The sequence below is a fragment of the Macaca mulatta genome, chromosome 20, assembly GCF_049350105.2.
Source record: "Macaca mulatta isolate MMU2019108-1 chromosome 20, T2T-MMU8v2.0, whole genome shotgun sequence".
Lineage (NCBI taxonomy): Eukaryota > Metazoa > Chordata > Mammalia > Primates > Cercopithecidae > Macaca > Macaca mulatta.
This window is the reverse complement of record NC_133425.1, coordinates 30,032,813-30,049,084: the sequence shown is the minus strand read 5'-3', so window position 1 is coordinate 30,049,084 and position 16,272 is coordinate 30,032,813. Positions and strand designations below refer to the sequence as shown.

Sequence of the window (16,272 nt, the reverse complement as noted above, 5' to 3'; positions counted from 1 at the left end):
CTTTCCAGGTGGAAGAGTAGCCACTGGGGGGTTGTCCCTTCTCTATTCTATGCCCCTCCACCCGACAGCTCCACCAGCACCAGCCCTGAGAGTGGAATGAGCAGATTAAGAGGTCAGGTTACTCCCAAGAGGGATATTCACAACCCTACTCCGGTTAACTTCTTGTCCTGGCCCGCTGGTCAGGGTCCACCATGGTAAAGGGACCCCATAGGTCATCCTTCAGGACTCATATCCACAGAAGCCTTTTTTTTAGACCTTTGACATACATCCCAAGAGTGGTAGATGCGTCTTTTTGTGTATGTTTTAATTTATTAACACAAACATTTAAAGTACACTAAAAAAAATCATGTCGTGGCATTTCTTCAGTTACTATATTCGTAACCTCAAAAAATAGAAGTGGTTGGGTCTCTTCTGCCCCTGGGGCTGGGTGAGCTGCAGCTGCACCGGGGCCATGTCCCTCCCTAGAGGGCGCTCCTCACTCCCAGCCAGCCATGCTGCCCCACGCGGGAGGCCAGCTCTGCAGAACCCAGCGTGCAGGCATCTCACTCCCAATTCAGTCTGGGAAATCGGAACTGCGAGCTCCACGATGAAGCCATGAGCTGATGCTGACATGACACTAATTCACTGGAAATTAGGGTGATAGGGGACGCAGAGCCTCTCATGCTGCGTGCCCTGAAGCCCACCCTCTGGGATGGAAGGGGACTTCTCCCACGAAGCTGGAGAGTTCAGACACTGTCCTGAGGGTAATGGGGAGCCGTTGAAGACAGGTGGGGATGAGCAGCGGGTTCAGAACTGTATTTTAGAAAGATGAGGCCGGGCGAGGTGGCGGGCGCCTGTAGTCCCAGCTACTCAGGAGGCTGAGACAACAGAATTACTTGAACCCGGGAGGCGGAGGTTGCAGTGAGCTGAGATCACGCCATTGCACTCCAGCCTGGGCGACAGAAAGAGACTCTGTCTCAAAAAAAAAAAAGAAAGAAAGAAAGAAAAGAAAAGAAAGATCATTCGTGCCAGGCCTGGGGTATTGTCCATGTATTTCTAGGTAGAAATTGCAAGTCAAACCCTTTGGGGAACACAGCAGGGACCCTGTCCAAAGGGTTTCCATTTGGAACCTTGACAAGACAAAGGCCCATTCCCAAGCAAGATGCTTTCTCCCAAACACAGGAAGCAGGCTGATCCCAGCCTCTCTCCGAGGTGGGATGGTTCTTCCCCCTCAGGCCTGACAGGTGAGAGTAAGCAAGTGGGGAAACCTCACAGGGGAGAGGAAGTCCAAGGCAAAGAGGAGATGATTTCTCACTGGGTGGGCTGGGGGTCTATGTCCCGTTTTCTGGAGCAATTTGTCCATTTGCCTCCTCCATCATTTGCTTGTACTGACGCTTGAAGAAGCCAACCTGGGGGGAGGACGGAGAAGAAACTCAGGAAGTCCATTCAGTGGAAGACAGGAAAAGAGATGACTGAGGGAGAGGGGTCACTATTTCTGGAATCCTTGCTAGGTTCAAAGCACTGCACTAGGAACTTTACATGCATCGTGTCATCTAGATTTAGCCAAAATTCTTTTCTTTTTGAGGTGGAGTCTCACTCTGTTGCCCAGGCTGGAGTGCGGTGGCGTGATCTCGGTTCACTGCAACCTCCACCTCCTGGGTTCAAGCAATTCTCCTGCCTCAGCCTCCTCAGTACCTGGGATTACAGCCACCTGCCACCATGCCCAACTAATTTTTGTATTTTTAGTAGAGACGGGGTTTCACCAGATAGGCCAGGCTGGTCTCTAACTCCTGACCTCAAGTGATCCACCTGCCTCGGTCTCCCAAACTGCTGTGATTATAGCCATGAACCACCACACCCGGCCTAGATGTAGCCCAAATTCTATGAGCTGGGTAGAATCACTTTCACACTGAGAAATCAAGGCCCAGAGTGGAGCAGACACTGGCCTATGGTCAAAGACAAAAAGAACCCGTGGTGATGTCGACATTCAAACCCAGGTCTGTGCTTTTATATGATAGTCTGCTGTCAAGGGAAACATGTAGAATGATGGAGAAGAGCGGGAAAGAAAGGGAGAAAGATTAGAGGAAACCTGGGAATCACAAAGTGGGGGGCCATTGGGGACAGGTGACATTGCAGGTGGGAGGCAGTTTCTCATATGAAGTGACCCAGTAAGAAAGTGCCTTCAGTGGACTCCTCACTCTGCGAAAAGAGCGGGACCAGATGCTGGTGGTGTCAGGAGTGGCATAAAACACTCACTTTGTACAGTGCTGCTGTGATGAGCGCCAGCAGCAGCAGACCCCCAATGGAGCTGCCTACGATGAGGGGGGTGGGGTTGTGGACCTCGTACTTCTCCAGCACCGTTGTCGTCTGAAGTGGAGGTGACCCCGTCAGAGCACTCCCGTCCTCCTGCTATCCCAGACTCCTCCCAGGCTCCCCAACGTTTAACTCCCTCTCCTCCTTCCCCAGGCCCTGCTCCAAGAGGTGAGATGCAGCAGCACCCGTGCCCTGAGGGACAGCTGTCTTGCCCAGAGACCTTCACCCTCCTCCCCCAAGGCTTGCAAACCCCCACCCAGCACCGCGGATGTAGCCCTAGGGGCCCTCTGTCCAGCCTGGTCGCTGCCCCCGACACGGTCTCTACCTGAGCTCTCATAAATGCCTCCTGTCCTGGAAGCTGGGAGTACACGGATGTGTCGAACGTAATTTCAGCCACACTCACAACCGACACCTTCTTCTGTGATGTCTGCAAAGGGGTTGGGGGAAACCTGTGGAACTGGCTCTGGGGGAGGCTCAGAGCTCCAGGGATGCCCTGGCTTGCAGATGGGCACAGACACGCCAGGTCCCGCCTGAGTCTGGGGCATGGGCTCTGTCGTTGCGCCCACACACCTGGCGGACCCAGCCAAAACTGAGGTTGCCCTTCAGGGTGAAATCCAGCTCCTCCTGGACGCTGAAGGAGGGGATGTCACAGCGGAACCGCAGGCAGCCAGCAATGGAGCAGTCCTGGGGGCAGATACATAGCATGGGGCTGAGAAAGATGAGTGTGAAGGTGGGAGGCAGCATTACACAGTGTGATTTGAGGGCAGTGGCCACATCCGAATGCAAGAGGGTACTTCAGCAGGATGGATGTGGAATATGAACGCCTGGGTCAAATTCCTCTGATGTGTGGCCTACAGTGAGGGCCGGCCCAGAGCCCTCCTCACCAGCACGGGATTCTTCTGAATGTGTGCCAGGAAGTCAGACGCTGGGGGTGCAATTTTCTCTGAGGAGCACCGAAGGGATGGGTTCTGGGGAAAATGCAGAGAACAAGTGTCTCAGCTTGGACGTCAGAGACTCACATGGGGCACAAGGAATCCAGGTAGAAAGGGCATTCGTGGAGGAGCCACATGCAGTCCTTGGGTACCTGGGGCTGGGAGACCTCCACCTCCATCCACACAGCCTCCTGGTTCAGCTCCACAGGCACCCAGAAGTTGATGCTGACAGGCAGGTCCCTCTGTCCCAGGTTATTAACCTGCACAGAGGGCGCTGAGGGCAGAGCCCACGCCAAAGCCCACATCCCTCCCCAGTCTCCGGCTCCCAGCCTCCCACCCCAGCCCAGGCTCCTGTGTCTCCACCACCTGCCTGGTATCTGTGCATGGCCACACGGCTCTCCTTCTCCTCAGAGTCTGAGAAGTTGAGGTACTTGGTGGATTGTTCGTGGCTGGAGAGAGAAGAGGCATAGGTGGATGTGAACTACCACAGGGCATCTGCAGAAGGCGTTGGCTAGACCATGAGAGGACAGGTGGTCGGTGGGGCCTTGGCGTGTCCTGGAATGAGGGCTGTGGCTGAGTTCGGTTAAAAGAGAGTTTAGAGGCCAAGCGCGGTGGCTCATGCCTGTAATCCCAGCACTTGGAGATGCTGAAATGGGGGGGATCACCTGAGATCAGGAGTTCGAGATCACCCTGGCCAACATGGCGAAACCCTGTCTCTATTAAAAATACAAAAATTAGCCGGGCGTGGTGGTGTGCGCCTGTATTCCCAGCTACTCGGGAGGCTGAGGCAAGAGAATTGTTTGAGCCCGGGAGACAGAGGTTGCAGTGAGCTGAGATCATGCCACTGCATGACACAGCAAGACTCTTTCTCAAAAAAAAAAAAAGAAAGAGAGAGTTTAGAGGCCAGGCACGGTGGCTCACGCCTATAATCCCAGCACTTTGACAGGCTGAGACAGGCGGATCACCTGAGGTCAGAAGTTCAAGATCAGCCTGGCCAACATGGAGAAACCCCATCTCTACTAAAAATACGAAAATTAGCCAGGTGCGGTGGCGGGTGCTTGTAATCCCAGCTACTTGGGAGACTGAGGCACAAGAATTGCTTGCAGCCAGGAGGCAGAGGTTACAGTGAGCAGAGATGGTGCCACTGCACTTCACACAAGTGCTAATTGGCTGAGTACAGTGGCTCACACCTGCAATCCCAGTACTTTGGGAGGTCGAGGTGGGAGGATCACTTGAGGCCAGGGTTCAGGATCAACCTGGGCAACATAGTGAGACCCTGTCTCTACAAAACAATTTTTAAAATTAGCCAGGCATGGTGGCACACATCTTTAGTTTCAACTACTTGGGAGGCTGAGGTGGGAGGCTCGCTTGAGCCCAAGAGCAGTTCAAGGCTGCTGTGAGCTGTGATCACATCACTGCACTCCAGACTGGGCAACAGAGCAAGACCCTGGCTCTTAAAAAAAAAATGAGTGCAAAGAGCTCATAGCTGCCTGCAGAAGAGGCTGCCAGTGGGGCTGGGTAGTCGCTGCAATGAACGGAGCAGACAGCTCTGCCACTGACCGCAGGAGAGCAGGGGCCAGGGCCTGCCCCTCTGCTTTCCTTCCAGCCCTTTGTGGGGATGTAGGATCCCAGGGCTCTGTGGGACACAGCACAGGGTTGGGGTGACCCAGGCTGACACTGTTGACGAAATGCTACTGAGCATTGCCCCTTCCCAGTCCCCCACATGCCTCCCTGGGGGCCCTTTTCTCCCATTTCCTTGGTTTTTCCAGGCCTGGGGCTCGGAGGTGAGGGAGGGGCCACAGCAGACTCTTTATGAAGTCTCAGTTTAACACCTCCTGAGCCCGTTTTGGGCACAAGCCCGGAGACCCAGTGGGCAGCTGGGACCCCCAACGGGTGGCCGGTCTCACCACTGCCTCACTGCTTCACTCTTCCGGCACCTGTATAGTCCAAATGCCAGCCCACTACGCCTACTCTGAAACCTCATTCCTCCTCTGCCAATTTTTTGTAGAGATGGGGTCTCACTATGTTGCTCAGGCTGATCCTGAACTCCCAGCCTCAAGCGATCCTCTCACCTCGGCCTCCCCGCAAAATGCCCCAACCTGGCACTCCCTGTGCCCCAACCCACAGAGTCACATCTGCTGTGTGTGGCCGAGCTGTGGACCACACATGCCTAGAGGAGGTGGGGCCTGCCTGTGGGTCCCCGACTAAGGGGTATGAGAGCCTGGGGCACACCCCAGCACACCAGCTCAGAGCATGCACCTGGCTGGGAGCCTCCACGCGTGTAGGTGCAGGTGAGAGTGGGAAACACCAGGCACAGGAGAACATCCAGCAAGGCACACCCCACAAGGGCGAGGGTTCGTGTCTGGTTTTGATCACAGGTAATGGGGGCTCAGTAAATCATCGATGAATGTCAAATGAATGTGTGGAAAATAACCGCAGCACCATGCCTGGCACATAGCAAATTTGAGGAAGGCATTGGCTGAAGGAAGGTGTCTGCTGAAACACTTGACCTTTTAGTTTCAAACACCTTATCTCATCTTCTCTGGCAGCATTTCAAGGCCTTTTTTTTTTTTTTTTTTTTTTTTTTTTTTTGAGATGGAGTTTCACTCTTGTCGCCCGGGCTGGAGTGCAATGGTGCAATCTCGGCTCACTGCAACTTCCACCTCCCGGGTTCAAGCGATTCTCATGCCTCAGCCTCCCAAGTAGCTGGGATTACAAGTGCCTGCCACCACTCCCGGCCAATTTTGTATTTTAGCAGAGATGGGGTTTCTCCATGTTGGCCATAGCCAGGCTAGTCTCAAACTCCTGACCTCAGATGATCCACCCGCCTCAGCCTCCCAAAGTGCTGGGATTACAGGTGTGAGCCACCACACCCAGCCAGCCCTATATTTTTATCCAGCTTCTCCCTGACATACAACCTCTGTGGCAGGCAGGTCATCTGTCCCTATCCTTCCCCAAGGGTACTGGGAAGAGGAAGAGGGGCTTCTAAAAGCCCTGCAGGATACAAGTGTATTCCCAGAACAAGAAGAAATGTCCAGTCCAGATGCCAAGGGCCCCTCGATGCTGTGGACACTTCCGTGTTAACTGAGGCCTCTCCTTACAAGGGGTCCTAGCCCCATCTCGGAAACGCACATCCCCTGCGCCCCTGCAATACAGAACCACAGTGGCCCTAGATGGAATTCGGGCTTGGACCAGGATAACTTTGCTCCCCAGTGAGGCTTAGAAGAACATCAAAGGTAGGGACATGTCTCGTATCTCCTGGGGAAGCCAAGAGAATCTTGGTGCTTTTGAGAAAGGCTTCAGTAACCTCTATTAAAACTGGGATATAATGATAATAACATTACAATTATTATCATAACTAGCCCACAATAAACACTTGTTGACAGCCAGACATGATAGCTCATGCCCATAATCCCAGCACCTTGGGAGGCCGGAGTGGATGGATCACTTGAGGTCAGGAGTTTGAAACCAGCCTGGCCAACATGATGAAACCCTGTCTCCACTAAAAATACAAAAATTAGCTGAGCGTGGTGGTGCATGCCTGTAATCCCAGCTACTCCAGAGGCTGAGGCAAAAGAATCACTTGAACTTGAACTTGGGAGGCAGAGGTTGCAGTGACCCAATATCACGCCACTGCACTCCAGCCTGGGTAACAGAGCAAGACTCCATCTCAAAAAAAAAAAAAAAATGGGCAAAGGATACCAATAGACACTTCTCAAAAGAATATATATGGTGTTTCAGTAATAAAACATTAACAAAAAAGTAAAAAAACAGAACATCATACATGGCCAAAAAATGTATGAAAAAATGCTCAGCATCACTAATCATCAGAGAAATGCAAATCAACCAAAATGAGAAACTATCTCACACCAGTCAGAGTGAATATTATTAAAAAGTCAAAAACAGCAGATGCTGATGAGGCTGCAGAGAAAAAGGAACCCTTACACACTGTTGGTGGGAAAGTAAATTAGTTCAGCTACTGTGGAAAGTAGTTTGGACATTTCTCAACAAACTTAAACACAGAGCTACCATTTGACTGAGTAATCTCATTAGTGGATATATCCCCCCTTTCCCAAAATAAATCATTCTACCAAAAAGAGACATGTACTCATATGTTCACTGCTGTGCTATTCACAATAGCAAAGACATGGAATCAGCCTAGATGCCCATCCGTGGGATAAGGAAAATGTACATATACATGGGGCATATACACCCACGGAATACTATGCAGCCACGAAGAGAATGAAATCATGTCCTCTGCAGTAACATGGATGGAGCTGGAGTCCATAATCCTAAGCAAATTAGCGCAGGAACAGAAAAGTAAATACCGCATGTTCTCACTTACACGTGGGAGGTAAGCACTGAGCAAACATGGACACAAAGATGGAAACAATAGACACTGTGGACTGGAGGGTGCAGGGAGGGGCATGGGCTGAAAAACTACCTATCGGGCTCCATGTTCACTACCAGAGTGGTGGGATTTGTACCCCAAACCTCAGCATCATGCAATATTCCCATGTAACAAATCTGTACAGGTACCCCCCAATCTAACATCAAAGTTGAAATAAAAATTTAGAAAATAGGCTGGGTATGGTGGCTCATGCCTGTAATCCCATCACTTTGGGAGACCGAGGCAGGTGGATTACCTGAGGTCAGGTGTTGGAGACCATTCTAGCCAACATGGTGAAACCCTGTCTCTACTAAAAATTCAAAAATTAACTGGGTGTGGTGACGTGCACCTGTAATCCCAGCTACTCAGGAGGCTAAGGCAGAAGAATCACTTGAACCCGGGAGGCGGAGTTTGCAGTGAGCCGAGATCGTGCCACTGCACTCCAGCCTGGACAACAAGAGAAAACTCTGTCTCAAAAAACAATAATAATAATAAAAATTGAATCAAAGATAAAAGGAAACAAAAACCAAAACAAAACAAATGTGTTGACTGGTAAGTGCTGCTGGCAGTTTTATCCACTACCACATCTCATGTTCAGCTGCTGCAGGGGGCAAGAATCACCCCCATCCGGGTCAGAGAGAAGAACCCTTTTTCCTGCGGTGGGGTACCTGCTGACCTGCTAGCCACAGTGTAGACGGCATACTTCAGCGGGAGCGCCAGCTGGAAGGTGGTCTTGTTCGTCCTGGGGGTGTTGTTCTCACTGGAGAAAGAGGAGAGACCCAGTTGCCAAAGGCCCCAGAGGAGGAGAATGGGGTGTGAGGCTGGAGATGAGGGGCACTGCCCCTGGCCTGGCCAGGCTCACCTGCTCACATTGGCTGTCAGAAGCAGCCGGTCTCCCAGGACAGCCTTGGGGGAGACGTCAAAGGTAGCCAAGAAGGTGATCTGAGGAAAAGGAACTGAGAGGTCACAGAGCAGTAAAGACAGGGTGGGGCAGGGGAGCGGCAAGGGGACAGAAGCCAGGCTGACCTGGGCGCCACCACGGAAGATGAGGTGGTTGATTCTGCAGCTGGTAGTCCAGGTGCCCTGGCTTCCAGCTGGGGCGCTGTCACATGTCAGGCGCAGGGAACGCAGCTGCCCCTGTTTCTAGGCATGAGAAAAAGTAGGCGAATATTAGTTGAAACTGAAAGCAATGGCAAAAACCACAATTACTTTTGCACCAACCTAATATAACAACATTCCAAAGACACGCCATGAAGTAGTGATGAAGCTTCCTGGAGCCCGCCTTAAGCTTATGTTTTTTTTTGTTTGTTTGTTTTTTGAGACCAGGTCTCACTGTGTCACCTAGGCTAGAGAGCAGTGATGCAATCACAGCTCACTGCAGCCTCAAACTCCTGACCTCAATCCATCCTCTCACCTCAGCCTCCTGAGTAGCTGAGTACAGGCACACACCACCATGCCTGGGTAATTTTTTTTAACATTTTTTTTATAGATGGGATCTCACTACGTTGCCGAGGCTGGTCTTGAACTCCTGGCCTCAAGCCATTCTCCCACCTTGGCCCCCAAAACACTAGGATTACAGGTATGAGCCACCATGTCCAGCCAAGGTTATGTTTTTAAAAGCTCCCCCATAGCTATCTGGTCAAACTTTCTTCCAAAGTAGAAATCTCAACTGTATTAAAATGTTCACCTTTTTATTGTTATTTTAAAGGCCTCTTATTATGGAAATTTTGAAACACATTCAAAAATAGAGAGACTGGAAAATCAATTACCATACAGGCATCACTAATTTTAAGTAACCAACATTTTTCTACTCTTGTTTCTAGTATGTTCTCTTTCTGAACACTTTAAAGCACATTCCGAACATCATATTGTTTCATCTGGAAATACTTCAGTGTATACCACCAACAGATAAGGGTATTTTAAACATAACCACAAGATCCAACAAATCACCAAATGCCAACAAAATTAACAATTACTCCTTAATATACCAATATTGGTTATGTTCTATTTTCTTAGATTGTCTCCAAAAATGTTATTTTACAGCTCATTTGTTAAAAGCAATATTCAACAAAGGTCCACACATTACATTTGGTTGATATGTCTAGGAGCACTTTCATTGACAGGGATCACCCCTCACATGCAAGAGATGGCCCTTCCTGGTGCGTTCTTTTATACATTAATCAAAATGCACTTCCGTTAGGAATATTAGACTAAGAGAGACAGCAGAAATAACAACCGAACATCATATGTGGACCTAGGTTGAATTTTGGTTCAAATAGACCAGAAGTAAAAAGATATTTTTGAGACAATTACAGAATTTTGACTATGATCTTAATACCAAGGAATCACTTATTTCACTGGGTGTGATAATGGTGTTGAGGTCATATAAGATGTCCTCATTGTTCAGAACTATAGAGTGTGTCTTTGTCTGTTCCCTGCTGCTGTAACAGATTACCACAAACTAGTTAGTGTATCAATAGAAGCTTTGTGGTTCTGGAGGCTGGGAAGTCCAAGAACATGGCACCAGTATCTGGTGAGGGTCTTTGTGTTGCATCATCTCACAGCAGAAGGCAGAAGAGCAAGACAGTGCATGTGAGAGTGAGAGGGAAAGGGGGCCAAACTTATCCTTTAATTAGAAACCCACTCCTGAGCCAGGCTCCATGGCTCACGCCTGTAATCCTAGTACTTTGGGAGGCCAAGACAGGTGGATCACTTGAGGTCAGGAGTTCAAGACCAGACTGCCCAACATGGTGAAACCCCATCCCTAGTAAAAATGCAAAACTTAGCTGGGTATGGGGGTGGGCACCTGTAATCCCAGCTACTCGGGAGGCTGAGACACAAGAATTGCTTGAACTCGGGAGGCAGAGGCTGCAGTGAGCCAAGATCATGCCATTGCACCCCAGCCTGGACAACAGAGCAAGACCCCATCAAAAAAAGAAAGAAGAAAGAAAGAAAAAGAAAGAAAGAAAGAAAAAAGAAAGAAAGAAAGAAAGAAAGAAAGAAAGAAAGAAAGAAAGAAAGAAAGAAAGAAAGAAAGAAAGGCCAACCCACTCCTGAAATGACTAATCTACTCTGGAGATAATAGTACTCATCCATTCATGAGGGCAAAGCCCTCATAACCTAATCACCTTTTAAAGGTTTCACCTTTCAACACTGTCGTATTGGGAATTAAGTGTCTAACACGTGAACTTTGGGTGATGCATTCAAACCATAGCAGAGTGAATAAGGAGGAGTACAATGACCCCCATGTCTGAGATTTGTTTTAAAATACTTTAGCCTGTCAGGCACAGTGGCTAATGTCTGTAACTCCAACACTTTGGGAGGCTGAGATGGGAGGATTGCTTGAACCCAGGAGTTAAAGAGACCAGCTTGGACAGCATGGTAAGATCCCAACTCTACAAAAAATTAAAAAATTAGCCAGGTATGGTGTGTGTGCATGTGGTTGTAGCTACTCAGGAGGCTGAGATGGGATTTTTGCTTGAGCCCAGGACGTTGAGGCTACAGTGAGCTGAAATTGTGCCACTGCACTCCAGCCTGTGTGACAGAGCAAGACCCTATCTCAAAAAGAAAGAAGGAAGGAAGGAAGGAAGGAAGGAAGGAAGGAAGGAAGGAAGGAAGGAAGGAAGGAAGGAAGGAAGGAAGGAAGGAAGGAAGGAAAGAAAGAAAGAAAGAAAATACCTTAGCAAAGGGGAACAATTGATGAAACAAATGTGGCAAAATGTTGCTAATTGTTGAATCTAGGTGACAAGTTTTGGGGAGGTTTGTTGAACTACTTTCTACTTTGTAAATGTTTTAAATTATTCATAATAACATTTTTCTTTTCTTTTTTTTTTTTTTTTTTTTTTTTTTGAGACAGAGTCTTGCTTTGTCGCCCAGGCTGGAGTGCAGTGGCACAATCTCGGCTCACTGCAACCTCCACCTCCCGGGTTCAAGCAATTCTCCCGCCTGGGCCTCCCCAGTAGCTGGGATTACAGGCGCCCGCCACCACGCCCGGCTAATTTTTGTATTTTTCGTGGAGATGGAGTTTCACCATGTTGGCCAGGCTGGTCAAACTCCTGACCTCAGGTGATCTGCCTGCCTCAGCCTCCCAAAGTCCTGGGATTACCAGCGTGAGCCACCGCCCTGGCCATAATATTTTTGTTTAAAAAATCTGGCTCTCTTTGACTCCCTGTGGTCCCAGTTCTCCATTCTAAAACAGAGATTGGCAAACAACAGCCACTACTTATTTTTATACATAAAGTTTTACTGCATCGCAGGTATTTTCATTCATAAACTCATTCATGTCAATGGCTGCTTTCATTCCACAACAGCAGAGGTTAGCAGCTGTGACACAGACCACGTGGACCACAAAGTTGAAATATTTACTATCTAACCCTTTATAGAAAAAGGTTGCCAAGCCTTAATGTACAGCGACCAATAAATTCAACCCCTTGCTTCTACAGAACAGTGTTTTAAAATATTTGAAGGCTGAGATATGTTTTCCTTCAAAAGAGTAGTATTGATATAACAAGGAATAGAAAGACATTTGGGCAGGGTCCCCTCTGTCTCCACATTAGTGGCCTCTCAGGAAATCATTCCTGATAGTCAGTGTCCTTAAACTGCGATGCCCAAAGTTGAACACCGCACGAGTGGAGGCGTGCCCCAGATGGCACTACCACCTCCAAGCCCAGCCCAGGCTCTGAACTGCACAGGAATCTACACTAGTGCCCAGCCCAACCTCCTCCTCCTTTCCCAGAGGGAGCACCTGGCCCTCTGCCACGTGGCGGTAGGACAGTCCTGCCGGGTGGGAGAAGGTGATGGTGGTTCTGTAGGAGTCTTCCCCGTCATTCCACACCATCACTTCTGCGTTCAACTCCAGGTTACTCCCCACCAGCAGGGTCTTCAGGCTGGGTATCAGGGGTGGGGAAGGAGAAGATAATTCTGTGACCGAGGCTAGAAATGGTCTGGGATAAAATGGGGTGAGTGGGGATGTGGGAGATAGACAGGGGACAGGACACCTGGGTTCTTCTTCTTCTCTTTTTTTTTTTTTTTTTAAGAGACGCAGTCCTGATCTTTCACCCAGGCTAGAGTGCAGTGGTGTGATCATGGCTCACTATAACCTCCAACTCCAGAGTTCAAACAATCCTTAAGCTTCAGCCTCCTAAGTAACTGGGACTATAGACATGCTCTACTCAGCTGATCTTTTGTTGTTGCTGTTGTTTTGTTTTGTTTTTGTAGAAATGGGATCTCACTCTGTTGCCCAGGCTGATCCCTAACTCCTGGCCTCAAAAGATCTTCCCGCCTTGGCCTCCCAAAGTGCTGGGATTATAGGCGTGAACCACTGTGCCCAGCCAGGACACCTGGGTTTTGAGTATAGGATGAGACAATGTTAGGGATAGCCAGAGACAGGAGTTCCAGATTCCAGGAAGGAGGCTGGGGCAGTAGGGCAGGTCTAAAGTGGGGGCGCTCACCCTGGGAAGCTGAAGGAGATGCCGAGATCGTCCTGGCAGATATGGTCGGCTCCACAGTTCTTCTCAAAGGGGAGCTGCGTGGGAAGGCAACGGGGGGGTTTTCTCCGAGATCCAGGCCCCACGCTGTGCGCCCTCTCTGGGAGACCCCAGCGCCAGGACTCACGGAGGCCATGAAGTATCTCTGAGCATCGGCGGCCAGCATAGGCCGCAGGTTTCTGAAGGCAGGGAGGGGCTCGCCCACCAGCGTGAAGTTCAGACGCAAGGTGATGGGGGTCACAGAGTCCTCCACGCAGGTCTGGGGGATGGGCGTGGGGAAGAGCGGAGGGTGAGGGGAGCGCTGTGCAGAGCTGCGCTCGGCCCCACCAGCAGTTCTCATCCTGCCCCTGCCCCTGCCCAGCTCCCACGCGGCTTCCGCTTCCTTCAGGGCCTGCTTAGCATCACCGCCTTCAGGAGGCCTCCCTGACACCCTCTCTGTTCTCTCCCCTGCTTTGTCTTTGTTTTTTTTTTCTCCTCCCCACAGACCTCCCGATCAGCAATGACTGTTTTGGCCACCGCTATGCGCCTGGCCCCCAGGGCAGGGCCTATCTCCCAGGAGCAGCTCGATAAATGCGTGTCCAGTGAGTGCCTGAAAAAAAGCCCAGCCGGAAGCCGCAGAGCTCTCTCAGGCTGCCGGATTCTCTTTCCTGAAATCCAACCGTGTGGCCCCTGGCAGTTGCAGCCGATCTCATCACTTGTTCGCTCGCTCACTCACTCACTGGCTATGCAGTAAGTAAGCACCTCCTTCATGCCTGGTCCTGCGCTGGGCTGAGCCACAGGGAGGCTGGAACGCAGCCTGTTCTCTCCCTGCCCTGCCTTCTGCCAGCCCCAGCGCGGCCGCCACCCATGTTCGTGCCCAGACGCACCGGGAGCAGCAGGGTGAAGGTTTCACAGTATGTCTCCAGCCCGAGGACTTGGACTCGGCTCAGACTCCGGTTCTTTGTTTCCTGGAAGGTGGCACGGGGACTCAGGCGGCCAGGGTCGAGAGCCAGGTCCACGGTCAGAGAGCTTTGGAGGTCATCTGTAGGCGGTCACAGAAACGGCGTTGAGAGAGACTGGAACTCCTTGGGTGGACAACGGGCAGGGTGGGAGAAAGGCGTCTGGGGCTGGGGGACCCCAGAGGTCAGGGTGTCCTGGGTTGGAGGGGAGGGACTCACGGCTCCCAAGCAGGTTCTTGGAACGTTTGTCAATGTAAAGGCAGATGCTGGACTGTCCCAGGATCTGGTCAGAGACCATCTGCTCGCGACACTCAAATGCAGACCTGGGGATCTCCGCAGGTTTGAACTGAATGCTCACCTGCACCCAGAGCACAGGTCTCGTCCTGCGGGCAGAGCACCGAGCTGAGGACAGGCCCTTGGCTCCTGGGAGCACCATGTGGGGTGGGGTGGGGGTGGGCACCCCCATCTGGACCTAGGACCACCCGGGGAGCGTCCGAGAAAGGCTGCTCTCACCTGAGCAGGAGCGCCTGGCCCCGGGCCCCCACAGCTAGGTCCACCAGTCCATCCTGGGTGAGGTCTTGACCCCCGCTGAGTGCCTGCCCAAAATACTGCAGCCTGGGGGAGAGCTGGGAGCCGGCGATCCGCTGGCCAGAAGAGAAAAGGGTGAATCAAGCTGGAAGGTGGGGGAAGAAGTTGGAAATAAGTAACAAGGGGAATATGGAGGTAGGACCGTGGGAAAGGGAGAGAAGGGGTGAGTTGTTAACAGATGTCACCAATAAGAGCCTGAAAAGAGGAGGTAGGAGTTGGGAGATGATTGCTAAGAAACAGATGTAGGAGTGGAGATCGGAAGGGTGTCCTGGTGACCCAAGTGTCATTCATTCAATCAGTCTCTAGTTCCAATTCTGACTCCTCCACCTATGAGCCATGAGGCTGTGGGCAAGGACTCAATCTTTATGTGCCTCTGTTTCCTCATCTTTCACATAATGATACTATTAGCTCAGAGTTTAGCCGTGCGCAGGAGAGGAATTCCTACAGTTCTTAGAACAGCACCCAGAATACGGCCAGCAGTCAATAATGTATCACAATGAGTATTAAGGCTGAAAGGGACCTTGGAGCTCATCCAGCCTCACCTCCCTGGTTGCAAAGATGCAGGAGAGAGGTTGGGGACCGGCCAACTCCATGTAGCCTTTAAGAGGCCGACTCCAGACCTAACACCAGACGCTCCGACCCCAGGCCCAAGTCCCCTTTTTGTTTCTTGCTGTCACTCTGTCTCTTCAAAGGACAGAAAAAGCTGGGGTGGAGTAGGGAGTGGTCGCAGCCACACGCAGATCCACCCTCCCGGGCACTGCCTCCCCTGTAGAACCTATCACCTTCATTCCCAGTGCTCATGTTATGCCCGCTCCCTGGAAGAATCTGCCCTTTAAATCTCTGTGCACCAATGGAACTGGCAGGCATTAAAAGTAATAATAATGGGTGGACGCGGTGGCTCACGCCTGTAATCCCAACACTGGGAGGCCGAGGCGGGTGGATCACCTGAGGTCAGGAGTTCCAGACCAGCCTGGCCAGCATGATGATACCCCGTTTCTACTAAATATACAAAAATTAGCCAGACATGATGGCACACACCTGCAATCCAAGCTTCTCAGGAGGCTGAGGCAGGAGAATCACTTGAACCCGGGAGGAGGAGGTTGCAGTGAGTGGAGATGGCGCCACTGCACTCCAGCCTTGGTGACAGAGCAAGACTCTGTCTCGAAAAAAAAAAAAAAGTAATAATAATGAGCCCGGCACACTGGCTTGTGCCTGTGGTCCCAGCTACTCAGGAGGCTTTGGCAGGAGGATCTCTTGAGCCCAGGAGTTCGAGGCTGCAGTCAGCTGTGATTGCGCCACTGCACTCCAGCCTGAGGGACATGATGAGACTCTGTCTCTAAAAAATAAAAACTTAAAAAAGAAAAAGAAAAGAAAAAAGAATAATAACAAAATAAAAAGAGAAATTTACCAGTTACTGAGGGAGTCTAGAAAGGGTAGGTGTACCCCCTCTAAATCTAAAATAAAAGTTCAAAAGTAAAAATAAAAAAATTAGATTGGTAAAAAATGCTAACGATCATTTAAGCCTTTAGCAAGGCATAATCTTTTTGCCTATGGAGGGTCTTGCTGATGGTGACACGGTGACACGGTTGACTGATCACAGTGGCAACTCCTGGAGGTTGGGGAGGTTATGGCAATTTCCTAAAATA

At 50.6% G+C, this 16,272-nt stretch overlaps 1 protein-coding gene across 19 annotated transcripts in view; it reads right to left on the bottom strand.

Annotated features, from left to right (window-relative positions):
* Positions 1-289: 289 nt before the first annotated feature.
* Positions 290-16,272, bottom strand: part of ITGAX (integrin subunit alpha X) — a 29,436-nt gene continuing 13,453 nt past the window's right edge. For 3 of the 19 annotated variants that reach the window (XM_015126026.3, XM_015126023.3, XM_028841177.2), the window contains 17 exons: positions 14,552-14,682; positions 14,258-14,421; positions 13,967-14,121; positions 13,228-13,359; positions 13,065-13,138; positions 12,359-12,500; positions 8,641-8,757; positions 8,477-8,556; positions 8,291-8,374; positions 3,595-3,673; positions 3,377-3,484; positions 3,177-3,260; positions 2,863-2,976; positions 2,618-2,719; positions 2,236-2,346; positions 1,295-1,388; positions 290-951 (listed from right to left, as the gene is read on the bottom strand). In XM_015126026.3, the coding sequence (XP_014981512.3) occupies positions 1,311-1,388; positions 2,236-2,346; positions 2,618-2,719; positions 2,863-2,976; positions 3,177-3,260; positions 3,377-3,484; positions 3,595-3,673; positions 8,291-8,374; positions 8,477-8,556; positions 8,641-8,757; positions 12,359-12,500; positions 13,065-13,138; positions 13,228-13,359; positions 13,967-14,121; positions 14,258-14,421; positions 14,552-14,682 (1,755 nt within the window). In that variant the 3' untranslated portion in view covers positions 290-951; positions 1,295-1,310. Of the gene's footprint in view, positions 1,389-2,235; positions 2,347-2,617; positions 2,720-2,862; positions 2,977-3,176; positions 3,261-3,376; positions 3,485-3,594; positions 3,674-8,282; positions 8,375-8,476; positions 8,557-8,640; positions 8,758-12,331; positions 12,501-13,064; positions 13,139-13,227; positions 13,360-13,966; positions 14,122-14,257; positions 14,422-14,551; positions 14,683-16,272 lie in introns of all 19 variants that reach the window. The other 16 variants (XM_077986008.1, XM_015126025.3, XM_077986005.1 and 13 more) reach the window with 12 other exon arrangements.